Raw genomic sequence first — 18,018 nt, 5'->3', positions numbered from 1 at the left:
GGCGTCGCGTTTTGGTCGTCTTGAGCGACTTGAGCGTCAAGCAGAAAGTTGAAAGTCAGTCAACTTTATGGTAATGAGCTATGATGCGGTTCAGCGTCCAACGACGAGCAACCAATCGAATAGACGGAATTATTAAGATAGAACACGATGGAACGTAAAATGCTGTCACGTCAGAGCGTCCAAAGCTTCCCTGGACTTTTTTGACAAGCGTCCTTGACAGAGCGACCAGAGCTTCTTTGGAAGCTCAAGTCGGTGGTGGTGTGTACGTACAGACAATGCTCACTGAGATTTTCTTTTGGGTCTGTCTGTTTACTCTTTTCTGTCTGTAGGGTCAAAGTTGAGTTCACTTGCTCTCTCCTTCCCCAAAGCCTAACCAAAGCAGAATGTGATGGTAGACTGAGGTCCTTTGGCCAGCCAGCTCCTTTTTTTTGGATGCAATAAGTATGTTAGGCTAAACTGAATCTAAAAACGGCTGAAGAATATTTCAGAATTCACAAACACTGTTTCAGAATCCATCACATTGAGACAACCTACCAGAGTTAGGCTTTTTGAAAAATATAATAATAAAAAAAAAAACGTGTAGCCTAATTAATAGCCTACCACCGAAATTATTCAAATTCGAACGCTAGAACGTTCTGTTCCACTAATGTTCACACTTTTAATGATTGGTTTTGGGGTGAGGGCGGGGATATAGTTACATTTACGGCTTTCTCAGACCTATCTACTCAAACTACGCAAACATACGTAAACTACACACACACAATGAAAAGGCTCTTTTAAATAGATCAATTACTCGATGGATTTGGGTAACATTACTGCAGGGTGGGAGGAAGGGTGGAGTAGCTGCGCCTGCTCGTTTCTCAAACGGGGGTGTGTACAGGCGATAGTTTAAAATCCTACAGACATGCGTATTGGATTTTGGGGTTCAAGGGAAAACGCCATATTGGATCACCGTAGCTAACAGTTTACAGCTAGCGGTTTGAAAAAGGACCACTTATTGATCCCCAGTTGCTTGGGCGTTTTAGCACTTTTGCTTCTCTCTCCATTTTCTACAACCCCCTTTTTTCTGGAGGGCTATCGAAATCTAGGAACGCGTGTTTACTGAACGGGGAACACGTTGATTTGCGAGAAAGGGGTGTTTAAAAAAATAAGTTGAATGGATCCGAGGGTTGCTTGGATTCAGCCGGAACAGAAAGGACCTGCGAACGCCTTATGGATGCATGTCTGGGAAACGTCTCAGGTAGTCCGGGCTAACTCCGGTCAGCATCACAACCACCACAATATTTGTGTCAATTCTCCGGTGTTGGACGGTTTTAAAAATGTTGCGGCCGCGGCAACATCAAGCAAAGGCGTCTGCAGCAGCAACCCAGCCACCACCGTAAGCAGTCACCAGAGCAATGCAAATAACAGCACTAACGTTAACTCACGAAATGGCACTGCAATAGCTGGATTTGCAACGTTACCGAACGGCAGCGCTCAAAACGGTATGATTGCTTCATCGTTAAACGCCAATGGAGTAAAGGTAGGTGTTGAGGAGGCCAAAACGTCTGTACAGACGGGCTCAGTTTCTTCGTCGTCCTCAGTGGAATCTGGAGCGGACAGTCCATCTTCCAATTGCTCTAGTATGGGAAGGACTACTAACTTTAGCAATGTGAACGTTAGCGGCAGTGTTCTCACAGGGAATATGAACAGGAATACTGGGGGTCCCAATCTGTTTTTTAGTTTCAGTGAGAATATGTTTAACAATGTCAACCACCATCATCACCACCACCACCACCACCATCAACGCCATTCGCATCAGGAGCAACAGCAGTATAATATTCAACAAAATTGCATCAAGCGCCACCCGTTTAACCCGTCTGCAATCCATAATCACCACAATCACCACCATCCAGGCCGAAGGAAAAGTGACAACAAAGCGAGCACGTATGGAATAAACTACCAGCTGTCTAATTTGAGTAATGGCAATTATGTCAGTTCTGGGACGCCGTGGAAGACGAGAAGATACAGCCTTGGGGTGGACGGGTGAGATTTTTATTTCACGTTGAACAAGGCCATTTCACATTGGATCACAATTAATGTTCCGTGTCCTGTTCACTGATGCTCATCTCAGCATTTCTCTTTCGTTTTTCTAGAAGCTGTAGTCACGCCGTTAAGCATAGCAACTAACCTAACTCTTAAGTTACTCATGACGGTTGGGTTTGTCCTAAAGCCCGACCTAGCTAACGTTAGCTTGCTGTTTCAAGCCTTTCTGTACTTGACGATTGGCTGAGTTGCTAGGCTAATTTTAGCCAATCGAATACCCTCCGCAAGCTAGCTTCTGTGGCTAGTGAAGTGTTAGTTGCTAGCAGCTAGCCAATATGATTTACTAGTTAACGGTATGGTTGAATGGTTAACTAACTCAAGTCCACTTGTCCCAGTGACTACCCACTCTTATCAATTTGTCGTCAATGATTAGTTTGGTATGATGTATTTAAATTTGGCGTTGGTTAATTTAGCCTTGGTTAATTGCTTGCATACTAACGTTAGCATTTCCAAAATTAGCAAACTAGATGGATTTGAAAAATGAGACATTTTGCCCGATGTTCACCACAACACTTCAACATTACTTTCTAGTGTAACTATAAATCAAGCTCATGATTATTGAAAGATGTTTTAACTTTAGATCTCCAAATCTCGGTGCATAGCATCTGTTGTCGTTCTGAACTTGACGCTTAACATTAATGTCACTGAACATTATTAGTTCACGTTATAGTGGCAAGTGAAATTTGCCGATTGGAGGAAAGTACAATTTGGCCAAGCCCCCTGGTGTTCTCCAGAGAAGAGAGGACTACAGTGCCCTGTGCCGTTTTCCTCATCATAATCTGTTTTGATTAATTATCTCCAAAAATCTTTAGATTTAAAGATTCAATTTACACGCTTATGAAAATTATGCAATTTGATGTAAATTGTCACATGCTTACAAAACTGAATGGCATGTCAGTGATCCTGCGCGTCCTTTCGTAACCCTCCATTACGAAAGGGTTCCATCTGTTGCATGAAGTTGCGATATTTGCAATGGGACTGTTGCACCTATATGAACATTTTCTCTGAAGGAATTTAAACTCGTAGTCAAAACAGAATTATGGCTTTGCTGATCTTATTTATCTTGATTTTTGGTTTGGCTTGGTCACTTGCTGTACTTCTCAAAAGGCTGCTGCTCAGGCTTTAAGTTGATCAAGAATTGTACTTTTTATCAGCTTTTAAGAGTGAAAGTTCAGTTGGGTCATCACTGGTGAAACAGGATATTTGCACACAATTAACAAATCTAATTAGGCCAGCCTATTAAGTTTTATTAGTACTTCATAGGGGCAGCCATGGCCTACTGGCTAGCGCTTCAGACTTGTAACCATAGGGTTGCCGGTTCGAACCCCGACCGGTAGGCACGGCTGAAGTGCCCTTGAGCAAGGCACCTAACCCCTCACTGCTCCCCGAGTGCCGCTGTTGTTGCAGGCAGCTGCGCACTGCGCCGGGATTAGTGTGTGCTTCACCTCACTGTGTGTTAACTGTGTGCTGAGTGTGCTGAGTGTGTTTCACTAATTCACGGATTGGGATAAATGCAGAGACAAAATTTCCCTCACGGGATCAAAAGAGTATATATACTATACTTATAGTGCTACAAAATATCAAGGCTTTCTTTGTTTTTACACTGGAACACAAAGTCTAATCAAGTTGCGTTCAAATATGATATAAGTTCCAATGAGCTCCTGGAACTTCTATAATATTTGAATGCAATGCATCCTGAGGCAAATGTTTCCAACAGTTTCTGAATAAAAGTTCTGGTATGCACTAATAACTGAACTTACTGCCCTAACTAATTGCTAACTTTTCCAAGGCTTCATGAGGAGATTGTGGATTTCTACAACTTCATGTCCCCTCGACCAGAAGAGGCGGCCATGAGGAAGGAGGTGGTGGACCGGATAGAAACGGTTATCAAGGACCTTTGGCCCACCGCAGATGTAAGTGCGACAGTGGAGGATGGGCCTTTAAACTCGGAATTACTACAGCTGACACTGCTCACAACCTACTGCTCACAACCTACTGACCTATGTCCCTTGCTTTATGTGCCCCTATCTAAGTGTAGCCGTTCACAGCACTGGGGACAATTAGGTTTCAGGGGGGCGGGAGGTGATGGACACACTTAAGTTATTAAAATTAGTAAATTTTTCTCAGTTTACTTAATTAGTCAAATGACCTTAAGAAAGCTGCCACTCACCCGGTCAATCATAATTGGTGTTCTGGGAAGGTTATGGGAAGTCAATCACTTCCAGCTAATGATCTGTTTGCTGACATCCATGCTACTGTTCTCTAAAGAACTTGACATAATTATGTATACTTAACAGTACTTGCATCTCTGTAATGGAGTTCAGTCTGTGGAATTCATACCTTCAGGAACTCTCATGCTAAGCTAATAGCTACCTGCGGTTCTCAAATGCCAAAATGTCTCTGGATGTTGTGTGTGTATGTCTTCTATCGAGCTGCAGTGTTAAATCTTGAGGATTGTTTGCCTTAAAACTTGTACATCACCCTTTCAAGCTATGAAATAGTATTTTTAAATGTGTGACAGACATGCCCCCCCCCCTCCTTTTTAAGAATTTGCAGTTGAGTATCAAATGTGGTGAATTTCTTTTTATAATATTTTGTCTTATTCAGTGGTATGTTTCTTTCTCTCACAGGTGCAAATATTTGGTAGCTTTAGCACTGGCCTCTATCTCCCTACCAGGTAATTCAGGTTATTTAACTGAAAATGACTTGTCTTTTTGTTTTCAAGACAAGTTGTTGGTAGCTTTTTCTCCTTACTCAATGCGTGGGTTAAATGTAATTAATTTAACCCTCCTGTTTTTTGTGTAGTGACATCGACTTGGTGGTCTTTGGCAAATGGGAGAGGCCCCCGCTTCAACAGTTGGAGCAGGCACTCCGGAAACACAACGTGGCAGAACCGTACTCCATCAAAGTACTAGACAAAGCTACGGTGAGTGTCCAGCATCGGACTCGGACGGTCATGTGTCCTGCCTTGTTGTCTGGCTGTGTGCTTACCATCGCAGTGCATCTAATGCCCATTTTGTTTAGAACTGGGTTGAAGTACATACATTTTGCACCTGACTAAGAAGTAATATTGTAGAAGTCTACTTCAGGAGTAATATTGTAGGTGGTTCTGGAGTTGGTTCAAGTCTAATCTCCATATCCGTCAGTCACACTGACCTACTAAGACTTCTAGGAATGTTGCCATTTTTGTCTGCGTTGTCCATGAATGATGTAATGATGCGTTTTGAGGTTTTACTTCTTCAAAAGTCTGAATATAATGTTACTAATGATTTTAAAATGCATAATAAGCATATCCATAGTCTGTTTACTGTCAGTTTGAAAGTAGAGATTGACAATCAATTCATACAAATCCAATAAAAGGTTATAATGCCAAGTTGCTATGACTTATCTCTCGATTTATGATGAAACCTGTCTTTAAATGGTGTGTCGAGTGTCCTGAATAATCTTTGAAACGACTCTTCTGCTGGATCTCAGGTACCCATCATCAAACTGACTGACCAGGAGACGGAGGTGAAGGTCGACATCAGCTTTAACGTGGAAACTGGTGTCAAAGCCGCACGCTTTATCAAGGATTATGTGAAGGTACTTTGTATGACTGACCTTCAGGCAAAATGGGTGTGTCATCATTCCCTAATGTAGGCGAGATCAGACTTGGCGAAGTTGCCAATCGGGCAACTTTTTTTTTATTATTATTTATTTTTATTTTTTTGAAGGGACCTTAACTCATTGAATGCCAAGCTGTTTTCAGAAGCTTTGTCCTAGAGTGCTAGCAATCTAGACCATTGTTGATGATTTTTGTACAGCCACAGCATATTCTGTGTTATAGCTATGAACACATACAATGGCTCGTTTAAAAGGTGAGACTTTAAGCTCTCAGTGGGTGCAAACCGTGTGTTTCTACACGCCTCTGTTCCTGAGAAATCCCAAGCTAAACAGTGGCTATTTTTCATCAAAATCGCTGTTTTTTTTCTAGAAATGGAGATATAACGTCTTTCATGAAATATGAAGTGTTGTCTGTAAACTTTCCGGGAAGTGATCAGCGAGACCTGGCGAGACTGCCACCTAGTGATAGACCCACGAAAATGGCCTGGTTTTGAGATGACGTGCATGAGTCACTGATTCGACCCAAAGCGGCAACAGAGTTATGATAAAATGTCCAGATTGTGCGTTTTCATGAGTTTTCGATCGTCATATATTTAATTTCCAGTCATCAGAGTTCCCAAAATCACATATAAGGTGTGTTAGAGTGTCTAGTTTCGTAATTTAAAAAAAAAAAGCTAAAAACGTAATATTACGTTTTTGGCACTCAACGCATGGGAAGGAAAAACGTAATATGTTTTTGGCACTCAATGAGTTAATGATGGGCATATTTTTTCAACACAGGATTTTCTCAGCCAAAGAGCCTCTAATTGGAGCCATCTCTTTTTGAGCACCCCTACTTTCTTTGTCTTTCTCCCACTCTGTGCTTGTGTGTTTTAAATGCGAGCTGGTGAAAGATGCGTCCTGACTGCAAGGGTAGATTATGGAAATGTGTAAAAAGTTGAAGAGCCTGAGCATGTGTGTTGACGGATGCACTGTGTGTGTGTGTGGGGGACAGGGTTAGACATGAATCTCTTGTGCTTGCACGCTGCAATAGCCTGCAGTCAAATGTAAACAGTGAGTCACGCTCCAACTTCGGGGCTATATGCAACCATTGGAAAACGAGGACGGGCTCAATTCCTCTTCACCTGATGTGAGTGTCAAGATGGGTGGGTGTAGCAGGGTTCACAAGGTCAATTTACCATTCGCTCAGGTGAGTTTTTAGGTCTGCTCTGAAACCTGTCCCTGTGTTTTTGACACACCAGTCACACTCAACTGATGATGAACTGTTTTTTGGGGGGTTTCTTTGCTCATTAGTTCCAGTTTTATGGAGTGAGTTTGTTTTTTGCCAGATGCAGATGTTTAACTGAAGGATGGTAGCACTGAAGTCACGCTCACACAAACAGATATAGGCTAAGTGCTAGTTTAATGTGCCCATGTCTTTTTATAGTTAAAGTTATAGTTAAATTTTAAATGATTGGGAGGGTGTCCTAGTTGGCCCATCCACCTGTATCTTGGCTCACTGTGTCCCTCAGCGACCAGAGGGTATGACGTTACAGTTTTCAATATTGAAAGTGGTAAAACTACAGGAAGCAATAAATGGTAGTACCGGTAGCAACACCAGCAAACCTCAAAGAATTGCAGTTGGAAGAATGTGTTAATATACAGCAAATAACATTACTTATTGCCAGTGCAGTTTCAGTTTCAAGTGTTGGTAGCGAAGTAATACTGATGGTAATCTCTGACTGATGCGATTGGTTAGGCAGGACCAATGATTTCAAAAGTTAACGCAAAGGCTACGCCCATTATGATGCTACAATTGGAAACATGTACAAATGTGCTTTCAGTCCTGTCAGATGAGAATATTTAGTGTAGCCCCTCTTGACTGTGTGTTCTTTTCCTCCTTCCTCACCTCTCTCCCCCCCCTCACCTCTCTCCACCCCCCCCCCCCGTTTTTGTGTGTTTATCAGAGGTACACCGTGCTGCCTTACTTGATCTTCGTGCTGAAGCAATTTCTCTTGCAAAGAGATTTGAACGAGGTCTTCACTGGAGGCATAAGCTCCTACAGCCTCATCCTCATGGTCATCAGCTTCCTGCAGGTGAGGGCTCGTTCACCCAAGACATTTGAACGACAGCCATGAGAGTGGATACTTTATAGCCCTTTCATAGTCTTAAGAAAGATACAGGTACTCAGTGCATGGAGTTAAACAAGTAGGGTTTGGTACATTTTTGCACACAAGTGACATATTGTGCATTTTTGATGGTGGAGCATCGTCTGTGTAGCCTCTTCAGAGGGTTCTTCAAAACGTGCCCCAGCCTTGCGTTTACCACTGTGTCCATGTTGCTTGTGTAGACTATGAAACAGCCCTTAGTCGCATCTCTTCTGAAACCAGAACAGTCAAAAATGTCAGACCCGGCAGATGTAGTAGTAGTAGTAGTAGTAGTATGAAAGACTGAAATGTACATTTCCCCATAAAATTATACTTTCAGTAAGCCAGAGCCTCCAGGTTTATGTTCATTTCTATATTTATTTAAGTGGCTAAGGTAGAGGTGCGCACATCCAAAACGCAGGTGCAGGACAAAAGGGTCAGACAATCAAAAAAACAAAATTGAATGTCCGCACACTTGCTCCCGTTTTGCTGAAGTACTTGGTGAAATAAAAGATAAAGCAAAACGGGAGCAAGTGTGCGGACATTCTATTTTGTTTTTTTATATTTATTTAAGTGTACATTTTTAATACAGTGGATCCTCTCAAGATCTGCCAGTTTTATATTTATCAAATATATATTTGAACAAAGTTAACTATTAGTCTCTCTTTGATCAGAATCTGTTAAAATGCTTGCAGTAGACAGTGCAAAGATGCAGAGATTCTTTGATGTTGGCAGTTACATTTAAGATTGCTTGTGAAGTCTAGATTAATTAAAGGATTACTTGCCTGTTAGCCAGACATATGGTGGGGGAAGTAATATCAGTATGCGGCGGGAATGTTTCGATGCTTTTAATCACACCTACTTATTTTCCACATTGGCATGTCTGGCAATTTAATAAATCTCTGCCGGCATCCCTGATTATCATCAGAAAACCTAATGAGCTCATTGAGATCGGTTGACTCTGTAAAGTTGTCATGCTGATAATTTATTGAAGTGAGTGTATGCAAAACTGAATGTGCAATTTTCTAACTTAATGCAAATAATTATAAAGATTACCATTTTATGTTACTTTACATTAGCAACCATACTTTGATATAGCAGGAATAACTGAATAGCCTACAAGAGTAGGCTACTTGGCCTTAAAGGGGCTTTCTGTCATAGCTGGAATTCATCCTTTTACACTCTTCGTACTTGGAATGCTTGTTGTGGTCAAGTGTAAATGGATTGGGCCAGAGCCCGTTTAGAGGCTGCCATTAGACACAGGTCTTTTCCTATTCACCGGGTAAACATTTTTCCAGTCCATGCACACAAACGGGCCCAGTGAAATTCTTTCTCAAACATTTGCCAATTTTTTCTTAGACTTTGACAAGGTGAACTGGCAAAAAGTACTTACTTTAGATATCTGTAGCTATACATGTACTCATGAAAGCAAAATGGTAGGCGGAGGAGAGTGTAATGATGTGTAGTGTTTAGATGTAATTCAAGATGATTAGGTGCAACCGCAAAACCACAGGGCAGGTAGTTAGAATGGATTCTCTTTAAATGCATTTGAGCACATCTCCATTGCCCTAACTTGTCCTCTTTTTTTTTTTTTTGTTTTGTTTTTTTTCCTCCATTTTCTTTCTTTCACTGCCGCCAGCTGCATCCACGCATCGACACCAGGAATCCCAGCGTGAACTTCGGCATGCTGCTGATCGAGTTCTTTGAGCTGTACGGCCGGCACTTCAACTACATGAAGACGGGCATCCGGATAAAGAACGGTGGCGCCTACATGGCCAAAGAGGACATCATGAAGGCCATGACCAACGGCTACCGGCCCTCCATGCTCTGCATCGAGGATCCCCTGCTGCCAGGTAGGCTGATCTCCCAGATCAGTGTCTGGCATCCATGTGCAAACATGAAGGGATATTTTGTTTGGTTTCAGAGATAGACTTAACTTGACTCAGATTTTAGTATTATGGTTGCTGCCCTTTTGGTGTTTGAAGATGAAAAAGGCCCCTCCTTAGATAAATGGTTGAGGAAACCATTTTTGATTTGAAGTGTTTCCGGTAATGTGCACTTTACAAGTACTGTTTTCTTGTCAAAAAATCACCTTAAATAATGAATCGGTGTGCACAGAAGACGGGAACAATTGTCATCTAGTATCCTTTAAATGTTGTCATTATAGGTCTAGATGTTTTTCAATTTTTAACAAAAACAAAAAAAACTACATCCCAGGGGAAGGCAGTTAATGGGTAGATTCTTCTTTTCACAAGCAAGCAGGAAGCGCCCATACTGTCTTGCAGGTTAGAGCAGAGTTAGGAACCTGACTGTGTGCCTCTGCGTGTGTGTGTGTATCCAAAGGGAATGATGTTGGGAGAAGCTCGTATGGGGCAATGCAAGTGAAACAGGTGTTTGACTATGCCTACATCGTCCTGGGCCATGCGGTATCGCCACTGGCGCGTTCCTACCCGAACAAGGACATTGACAGGTGAGTTTCCACCTCGCACTCATTATTATTTTACTCGTATGTGCACTCGGACATTCCTAAAGCAAGTGGAATGCTACTCCCTGCACATTTAAGGTACACGACACCCCCACTTGCGTTGATGCAATAATCACGCGCAGCGTGCGTGGGACACAGATGCTGGACTATGTTTGGGCCCTAAGTGGGAAGCAAATTTGTTCTGTAACAATTAATGTGCAGTGGGTGATGCTGATGGGCATTCTAAAGTGTGTAGCCTAACACGGTTACCCATCCAAAACAACTTACATTTTTTGCTAAACCTGTTTTTTTTTTTTTTTTTTTTTTTTTTTTTTTTTTATTTATTTTTTTGCAAAACACTTTCATTTGATCACTCCCTTTTCCACATCAGTTAATAAAAACTGATATCATGTGCCATCTCTAATAGCTAAATATGATTGGTAATGGGTGGATTGAAAAACCCACCAGACACTGATAGTCGCTGTTTCCATACCATTGAAAATTTGTCATTTGCAGAATCTGTTTCCAACAAAATGGCTCCCACATATCGTTTCCCATACCTTCCCCTTAAAGCTGCAGTTGTCAAGTCCGACAGACTGAGGGGACTTAGCCCAAATTTTGAATGTTTACAACTCTCATGCCCCTCCCCAACTACCACCGCGCATCCTCTCATTGAGTTTGTGCTCGTCAGTGTGCACCAGAATGTGATTGGTCAGATCTCACACAGCCCTGCTCTGATTGGCCCAGAAGAACCGGGAGCTGTGGATTTTTGCAAACCAAAGAACAGGCTCTAGGTGGAGGTAAAAGTGCGGGGTTTTTTTTTTCTAAAACCGGCTGATTTATGTTCTGTCAGAGCATAGTGTCGGTTTCAGTGAATGTGATCAAAAAAATCTTGCCAACTGCAGCTTTAAGTAAACTTGCTCTTTAACTTTCCCTTATTACACTTCATACCCAAGTGAAGCTGATTTCAGATAGCTATTTCACAGATATTCATACCCATATCTCTGAATATTGTTCAGAGTCCGCGGAACAATATTCTATAGGTATGAATATTGAGTTGCCCCTTCACACGTGTAGCACAAGAGACTGTCCATGGCAGACGCATCCTCACATACGTCTGCCGAACAAACCCTTGTCGCTTATGGACGTTCCTAGTTACCAGTCTATGGAACTAAACAAGTAGGCTGAAGATGGGTGTTTTATAGATGGCCTACAGTGGCTTGACAAAATGTTGCTGACTAGCAAGTTTGCAATTGTGAACATTTTTCATGCTAGCCTAAAATGAGACATAAACAGCTACATTTCTTTTGAATTGCATTTGAAATTGTGACTGTTGCTGTTCAGTTTTAGTTAGTCATCACTAATGCATAGCATCACTGCCTACCTCCATTTAAAAAAAAAAAAAAAAAAACTTCATGCATGTAACACTTGTTTCAGCAACATGTGACCTAAGTCAGTCTAAACGACGAGGGGAGTCAACACACATGTTCCCTGTGAATTCTCCAGACAGTTACCAGCTGTATTTGCAAATGGTGCCCAATCTGATATTACATAAACTTTGTACAGGGGAGCTCCCCCCACACACACACACACACACACACACACACACACTTTCTCTCTCGGTACATGTTTGAAAATGGAAATATTCCCACCCCCCCCACACACACACACACTTTCTCTCTCTTCTCACACTCCCCTGTGTCCCATACCCTCTTCCCACAGCACTTTGGGACGCATCATCAAGGTGACCCAGGAGGTCATCGACTACCGGGAGTGGATCTTCCAGAAGTGGGGCGGCCGTGCAGAACGGAACACAGGTCAGTATTGACCAACTGACCAACTTCAAACCCACGCATCAATTTTTGGTGTAGCCTCTGTGAGACTGAAACTTCAGTAAGCTTAGCCTTTTACTCAGTCCAGACACCTAGCAAAAGGATACCAGTGGGGAAAAGTTAAGTGTGATAAGCGAGGCTGATATCAGTATTTTTATTTATCATTTTTTTTTAATTAGTCCAAAGCGAAAAAAGGCTATGCCAGCCAAAAAGACATACTTCCCAGCAGCAGTGCCATTCAAACCCTGCGGCCTCTAATTTACAGCCTCTCCCCTGTGTGATGGATAGTGTTATTAGCGCCTAACATTAGTGCCGTAATGAAAAAGGTGACCTTTGTGTGCTAAAGCCCCTGCCAGGGGCTCTGTAAAACACATTGGTTGTTTGCCCAAAGCGAAGAAGCGTGCGTGACCTCGTCTGATGTGAACAGACACACTGGGTGGCTCCTCTGAGTTTGAGCCCATATGGATATCTCTGATGGCCTCAGTGGTTTATAGTGTGAACTGACCGCAGAGGTTTTGAGAGGTGAGAATTAGGGGGTGAACGATTTTGGAAAAAAAATCTAATTGCGATTTTTCTCACCAATATTGCGATGCGATATGCGATTATTTTTAAGCTCTTTATCTTCTGTCTTATTCAACAAAGACAAGCAATTTATTATTCTATAGTATGACCAACACAAAATTAGGTAAGTTAAACATAAACTGTTCTTTCCTGGAGCCCAGGCCTATGTTATGATGGCATTAGGTCATTGAATAAGATTGATGGATGAAATATTTTTTTATTTAACTATTTTAATCACATTAGTAGACCTATATTTGTTGAACTTCCGGCCTTGTAAACATAATGAAATAATTATTCTTATACGTTTCTATTTTGTTTCTATTTACAATTTCATGTAGGTATGATCTTTCGTTAGTTAACAGTTAGGTCTACATGCAGTGGCACTGACACGGCTTCTCCTTGTCCTGTGCTCTCCATACGCGCACACACAAACACACACACACACACACACACACAGCGCGCGCTCACACGCTCCTCTCCTCTGTAGGATACTTGCACGTGAATCGGAACAAACTACTGTAGATTGTTGCAGCGCAAATAAATGCGGCCGAATGACCGTTCCCCTCGGTGTTAACTAAATGTTAGCATTATCAACAGTGCAGCGCAATACGCATGCATGCAAATTTAACTAGTTTGTTCATATCACAACAAAGCCAATCGCAGAGACAAAACTCTTTAAACAGGCAAAGTTATAAGCAGTTAGCAGCATGTATGTAGCCTAGAGCCTTAGCTGGTAAGCTAATGTTAGAACAGCTGGGTTTTTGGTGGTTAGCTGTGTCAACTACTTGCGGATAACATTATGCATCAATGCATTACCTGTAAGATGAAATGTTTGCACTGCCAACCCCTTCGATATCGCAAATGCCCCCACTGTCATTGTACTCCAGTAAACAAAGTCCTCAGTGCACAGGTGAATGGCTGCTGTGCAGCCTAGTCGTAGATTTTTAATAGTCAGCTGGACAAGTGAACAAAGTTACCAGCCAGAGTAGCAGCACAGGGGAATTATGAACTAGAACCAGGGACATGGCAGGTTTGAGCAAAAGGTAATGAAGAGGTTTTATTTTTAACCAAAGTAGCTCTACTGGTCAGACCTTTCTTGACCCTGTTAGCTGGTCCTCTTGTTTACGTTTTTTGCTTCTTCAGTGGTGGGTGTGAAGAGTCGGTGGCACGTCGGCAAGCGCAAATAAATGCATTTTGGTGACGTCACATATTACGAAGCGTAATCGCAGCCTTTGCGGTTTGAAAATCGCTTCATCATATCGCGATATTATCGCAAATGCAATAAATCGTTCAGCCCTTGTGAGAATGCTCCTTCAGTGTCAACCTCTTAATGGCCTCGTACTGTCAACCACCTTGCATGGGGATGTTTAGACACCACTTGGAAGTGTAGACACACCAGTAATATTTACCACACTTCCTAAGTTATCAAAAATATCAGTCTCATCTACGTGTAAGCAAAATGTGCAGCTCTGAACAGCTCTCTAGGTTTACATTAGTAGATAATCTGCCCCATGGGCTTAGCTCTCCTGGCATTCTTGGCATACTTGCCGCAGTATGAGAAATGTCATTACGCTTCCCATTTAATGTGTCCGATGTTGTGTAACCTGGATAGAGACAACTGTGCACTGCTGCACATATTTAACATGGCTTTGGGGCTGTGGATGACGTAGGCACTGCTTTTAGTCAACTAGTGCGGAACTTGTCTGTGCTCTTGTCTGTAGCGTTGACATCTCTGGTTGGTTCTTCCCTCTTTGGCTCTTGAGCGTATCAATTGAAAATATCTGTGAAAAATGGAATTTGCTATCTAGTGGGACATGCTGTGCAGGTGTTTAGGATGATAACTTCAGGATCAAAACTAAGAAACTTGATGGGAATTAAATCTCTGCTGAAAAAACATTGGCACATACCGGTAGTTCGGAAAAGTGTTTACTTGGAATATTGTGTTACTCTCCATAGAAATGGGTGCTAGGGACTATAAAATGTAAAGGGAATTTGGCTACTGTGTTCGTTTGCAGTTATGGTCAGACATACTTGTGTTGAGGTGCTGTGGCCTGGGATGGGAGATAATTACATTTGTGGAATTAGCACTTGGTAAGGGGGGGAAATAAGAGATCTTATCCTGCGCAAGCATCAGGCATCACTCATTTCAAACTGTTTCACAAATGCATCTGCGAATGACTCCGTTCAGCCTAACTTGCTGCTAGTCTTTGCAATAGTTTGTGGGGTGTTTGTCAACACTGGACAAGCAGACCCAAGAAATAGATCGCCGATAACGGCACTTGTGGCCAAAACAAAGGAAAATTAATCAAAATCCTATATGTCTGATTCATGTTGCATAAGGTTTGCTACAGATAAGCAAGAGAAATTGAAACGGTAAATGCTAGTTTGCTTAAAAGTTTGCCTAAAAAATATTGATACTGTATGTAGGAAGACTCATGTTTACCTTATCAAAAAAAATGGTGGTCATCTGAACTATCGGTCATGTATAAATATCCTCGTTCACTTCTCAAGTGACTATGGTTAGAACAGCATCAGGTGCTGACATTGTCACACACCTTCCACTGAATTATGTGTGCATTCACTCGTTGTCACAGCTGCAATACTTTTTATGATGTGTAGAAATAAATGTATTTCCAAATTGGACAACACGGTGTGTGTGTGTGTGTGATGCTGTAACCCTGACTCTGTTTCGGCTCAGGTGTGGTGCATAAGGACCCGACTGAGATGGTGGACTCCAGCCCTCTGCTGGGCGTGTCTGTGGAGGACCAGCAGCAGAGGGACTCTGTCTCGCCCCACAGCGCAGACTCCCCCATGTCCCTGTCCAGCCCCCAGCAGCACTCATCGGCCTCCTCCACCTCCTCACTGTCCGGTGGCAGCGACATAGTAAGACAAATGGGCTCTCACCTCTACGTATACTGGAACAACAGATATATGGCCACTTAAAGTGGATTTTCTTACAGTAATTTCATGTGTATTAGCCACATTCTGTATAAGCTGCAGCACAGTGTTTTATACAAGTTAAAAAAAAACAATACTATATTAATACCATATTAACTGGTCCTGTGTATTAACCTCATAGCTGAAGAAATTTTGCGAAATCAATGTATAAACCGTGGCTAATAGTTAGGGAAATTAAGGTTTGCAATTGCAACCGCAAAATCTGTCCAGAAAAACCCCAGTTAGACATGTTCCTCAAGTCGTTCAGACCTAGCTACTAGTGCCCCTCTCCAGTGTTCAGATTTCTTGTTCTCAGAGCTGATATACATTAGTTGTATGATGACTGCTTCAGGTGGCTTTTAAACGCTTTCCATACCACCTCTTTCTGCCCTCCAGGACTCGGACCCAACCCCCTGCGTGCCACCACCGTTGCCCCAGTACCCGCTGCCCCTGGCACTGGGTGCCCTTCCCCCTGCGCTCCAGATTAGCACGGCCAAACCCAACCTCAGCACGGCACTGGGCATGCCTCCCGTCTCCCAGGTAACGCAGCCCAACTCCTCTCGCATCGCAGGAAAGCATAGACCAAGCCAGGTCTCTTGAACCGCTTGTGTTTGTAGTTTCTCTCTTTTCTGTATTGATTTCAGTAGCCTCTAAACTAAGGATAAGGAGGCTCGCTCCTAGCTGCAAGTCTGAACTTCAATAATTTGCTTACCGTCAGATGCCAATAAATGAATCGGTAGATTTATTTTTTTCTTTTAATCTTTTTTTTTTTTTTTTTTGTCTTGTTTTAAGTAGAGTTTGGCTATATGTGTATATATATGTACGTACTTTTTTAAATTTGCAAGAAATAGTGTGGTACAATAAATGTGTAGCAATAAGATGCCCTTTTTGAAATCCAGTCCAGTCAGGTTTACTACCGATGTGTCATGTTTAATACATCTAGGAGAATAGCAGAGTGGTTCTCAAAGTTTTCTAGAAGTGTTTGAAGGCTGATCTGACCCACTTATAAAATCCATTAGAGAACCACAGCTCAAAATCTGAGTTCTGTAGTTCTTTGGCATCATTTTGGTTGCAGTGTGTAACACTCTTGTTCTCCCACCCACTCTTCTCTCCATCTGCAATCCCTGTTTCACATCTTTCTCCTCTCCATGTCTTCTCCTTCATTCTTTCTTCCCCTCTTTCTTCATTACTTTCTTGCTCTCTTCCCTTCACTTGTCCTGTCCCTCTCTCTGTGGATGGCCCAGGGCCGAGTGTCCATGCAGGGTGGGCTCCCGCTCCACGCCTTGCCTGGCAGACAGGTGTGTATGGCAGACGGACCCCCACCCCCATACCTCCACATGCCCCCCCCAGCCCCCCCCAGCCCACTGCCTAGTCCCCACCTCCACCATAAGGTATGCGCTGGCACGTACACACACACTACACTCTACAGAGACACACACACACACACGGATACATTAACAGCATGCCCCCTTTCATTTTTTGCCCTTAATCTCCAAACCTCTGTTTTGTACTGCCGTGTGTGTTTGTGCATGATGAATATTGCATTTGTTGTACTTCAGATCTTTCATATTAATTTTCCTGTAATTGAACGGTTTCCCTTTATAACCACACAATTTTCTGTGACTTGTTTTGACTGTTCAAAACACATCTCATTCATTTCTGGCCCATTTCAGTTTTGTCTGCGTAAAATATAATTGTTTTCTTCCTGAGTTGTAATTTAAATTCCTTCGCTTGTGCAATCTGTGCAACATGACGCTTTGTCCTATTCTGTTTATTTTTCCAAGCACTTACCAAATGATTTTCTGTTGAATCATGTCTAGTTTATTTAAATGAAATTCTCTCCCTCTCTCACAGCAGAATGGGCCTAAGTTCCCTAAGGGCTTCCACAACTCGGCCGTGGCCCACAGCCCTGTGCTGGCCAACCGCAATGGGCACGTGCAGTACAACCGCAACACCTGGCGCCGCCGCAAGAGGGAGAGTCTGCCCGCCAGCGTCAGTAGATAGGAGCACCTTCTTGCCCCCCCCCCCCTCCCCTGATTGACCCTTAAGTCCTGACCACCCTAGTCTTCCCCCTCCGTCCCATCACTCTCCTCTCCCAATACGCTGGTCTGCGATATGGCTAACTGCAGCGTTGCAGGGGGGAAAACCAGAACTGACAAACGGACTTGCCGTCGCCCCCTGCTGCCGCTACTGGAGAAGGACGGCAGGGACAGAGCCGGCAGAGGGAGACGGATAGCCTGGCCGGTCCCGGACATGGAGCAAAACGAGCGAACAAGCCTCTCGCAAACCAGCCTCGTTGTGCGTCTTCCACTGTCCACGTGTGTGCGCTCAGGCATGTGCACGGACACGCACCTCTACGTCTCCCTCCCCACCCTCCTACTCGTCTGGTCAGCGGAGGTGTGTGTGGTGG

The 18,018-nt window shown here is 43.0% G+C and overlaps 1 protein-coding gene across 4 annotated transcripts; it reads left to right on the top strand.

The window, feature by feature from the left end:
• Window positions 1-936: 936 nt before the first annotated feature.
• On the top strand, window positions 937-17,612 carry tent4a (terminal nucleotidyltransferase 4A). 4 transcript variants are annotated; one of them, XM_048228926.1, is made up of 13 exons: window positions 937-2,025; window positions 3,875-3,998; window positions 4,716-4,762; window positions 4,891-5,011; window positions 5,560-5,667; window positions 7,635-7,763; window positions 9,454-9,667; window positions 10,158-10,284; window positions 12,001-12,095; window positions 15,370-15,554; window positions 16,005-16,148; window positions 16,853-16,906; window positions 17,466-17,612. In XM_048228926.1, the coding sequence occupies exons 1-13, from the start codon at window positions 1,157-1,159 to the stop codon at window positions 17,610-17,612; spliced, it is 2,364 nt and encodes a 787-aa protein (XP_048084883.1). In that variant the 5' UTR covers window positions 937-1,156. The 4 variants fall into 4 exon arrangements, with proteins under 4 accessions (XP_048084883.1, XP_048084882.1, XP_048084881.1 ...); XM_048228925.1 differs by having other exon boundaries at window positions 17,463-17,612; XM_048228924.1 differs by having other exon boundaries at window positions 16,853-16,999.
• Window positions 17,613-18,018: the final 406 nt, after the last annotated feature.

This window comes from Alosa alosa, chromosome 20, assembly GCF_017589495.1.
Source record: "Alosa alosa isolate M-15738 ecotype Scorff River chromosome 20, AALO_Geno_1.1, whole genome shotgun sequence".
Lineage (NCBI taxonomy): Eukaryota > Metazoa > Chordata > Actinopteri > Clupeiformes > Clupeidae > Alosa > Alosa alosa.
This window is presented reverse-complemented; position numbering and strand designations above follow the sequence as displayed.